Source organism: Micropterus dolomieu, linkage group LG13 (genome assembly GCF_021292245.1).
Source record: "Micropterus dolomieu isolate WLL.071019.BEF.003 ecotype Adirondacks linkage group LG13, ASM2129224v1, whole genome shotgun sequence".
Taxonomy (NCBI): Eukaryota; Metazoa; Chordata; class Actinopteri; order Centrarchiformes; family Centrarchidae; genus Micropterus; species Micropterus dolomieu.
This window is the reverse complement of record NC_060162.1, coordinates 12505404-12507630: the sequence shown is the minus strand read 5'-3', so window position 1 is coordinate 12507630 and position 2227 is coordinate 12505404. Positions and strand designations below refer to the sequence as shown.

The 2227-nt window shown below is 42.1% G+C and overlaps 1 protein-coding gene across 1 annotated transcript; it reads right to left on the bottom strand.

Moving 5' to 3' along the window:
- Positions 1-694: 694 nt before the first annotated feature.
- LOC123981774 (myosin light chain 4-like) lies at positions 695-1315 on the bottom strand. The gene has a single exon (XM_046066926.1). It carries the CDS (start codon positions 1301-1303, stop codon positions 695-697), a length of 609 nt encoding a protein of 202 aa, XP_045922882.1. The 5' UTR covers positions 1304-1315.
- Between the last annotated feature and the right edge of the window lie 912 nt (positions 1316-2227).

The following is a 2227-nucleotide window of genomic DNA, read 5'->3' as shown; positions in this document are numbered from 1 at the left end:
CGCAAATCGTTCAGTCAGCCTCTGGAATAGAGATGAGAGCCTGTCCTTGGAGCACCTGTCTTGTAGTTGTCAAAGGGAAACTGGATGTGTGCGTGTGTGTGTGTGTGTGTGTCCAGAATGTGGAAGTATATCTTGATCCACAGCAGCTGCCCCTGAAGCACAATGACAAGCATGCTCATTCAAACACTCTTTGTGTTAAGTAGGATAGAATCAAATCTGTTTTATTTTCAGATGGAGCCAAATCCTATTTGTTTTCTTTCTGTCCCAACAATACTTTTCCATAATCACATTAACACAGTTGATGTGAAAAGTTGAATATATAAAATGAGCTCTTTTATCAGCAGTCTTTGATGAATTATCATTTTCTCTTCAAATTTAAATTTTGGGTATACTGAAATGACATTTGTGAGGCAGTTTGTAATCATATTTCCTTTATTAATGGAGTTTTCTTTATGGATGTCCATATCCTTATCTCACTGGCATTTCATTATATTTCAGAGTGTTTATTAAAAAGAACTAATCATAGGTCTTGGGGCCGACATATTTTCATTGAACTTCATTAACTGCTGCTTTTGATAACATAGTGACACTAACTATGTGACATGCTCACCTCTAAATGGACAAATGTTAAGTAAGGATCCAGAATGTGGAGAAAACAGAGCTAATATTAAGTCCTTATGGTTAAATGTCCCTTTCACCCAGAGAGAATATGCTTTACAAAGGAGGCATAGTTGATACACCCGTTGGCATCCTCCTGTCCAGCCATCAGTCTGTCCACCTCGTCTTCTGTCATCCTCTCTCCCAGTGTTGCCAGCACATGACGCAGCTCTGCTCCCATGATGGTGCCATTGCCTTCCTTGTCAAAAACCCTGAGCCCCTCCACAAAATCCTCAAAGTTGCCTTGGTCTTTTGCACGGGAGATATGTTGCAACATTGGCAAGAAGGTCTCAAAGTCCACCATTTTAGTGCTCATGTCTTCTGGTCGTGGTTTTCCAAGCACTTTCAGCACATCTGCATTGGTCGGATTCTGGCCGAGAGCTCGCATCACGTCTCCGCACTGAGCGTATGTAATCTTCATTTCTCCAGTCGGTGTGCGGTCGAACAAGGTGAAGGCTTCCTTGAACTCCTCAATCTGGTCAGCGCTGTACTCAAGAGTGACGCTTTTGGGATCAAAATCAGGCTCCTTGGGTGGCGCAGGCAGTGGCTCTGGAGGTGGAGCTGGCTTAGCAGCTGGAGGTGCGTCTTTCTTAGGCTCTGGTTTTTTGGGCTCAGGTTTCTTAGGTTCAATCTTCTTTGGTGCCATGTTGTTAAAGGATTCAGAGGTGAGCTGGTACTCGCTGAGAAACAAGCAAGTATCTGAAGGGATTGGAAGTGATTCCCAAGCACAGAGGGTCAACCTCCCCTTCCAAAGCTTTTATAAGTGCTTTATCTAGGGAGCGAGATAGCAATTTCCAACTGCACACTATAAAAGGAAGAAAACCAAAATAGATTCCCATAGCAAGTGATGTCAACATTAAGTATTGTTCTCAGCTGCTGTCATCTAGCCGACAGGGCTATTTGCTGTCATTAGCGAGGGTCCAGTTGCATTAGGCCGAAAATGTTCTGTCTCACTGATGGACAAAGGGATCACAGCAAAGTCAATGTATAAGCCCATGAGGGAGAGGGACCAAAATAGCTTTTCGTGCTATATCCTAAAAGACTGGGAATCATTACTTTCTGGAACAATGCTTTTCCCCCCCAGAAGTTGTAGAAAACTCACAAATAGTTATAGTCCATTTCAGGATCGATCAGCACACTTAACAAGAGGGGGGCATTCTCTTTTGAGAAAATAAGATGTTAGGGCTTGAGGGAAATGCATTAAATCTGTCTTAGAATCTACGCTATGACTTTATAGTTTGTAAGAGACAGAAGGTCTTCCAAACCTTATTTCAATGAGAGATGCGTTTGGATACTATCAGTGCCCAATAATACAGGGGATTATAATTTCCCCTGTATAATTTGGGGATTTTGGCAATTTCTCATTTCCCAGATAAATGATAGCTTGCATTTTCTCTCCTGTCACTTAGAGCGTTCCACGATCTTTAGAAACCTGGCATGCTCTCACAGATCCTAACGGGACTCTTAATTAATGCTTTCTTAAAGGCTGATGTACTGAAAAGGTCAACCAGTTAAGCCCATAAATGTTAAAAATACAGTCTGTGCCAGTATCCATTGTAAGACAGTATAT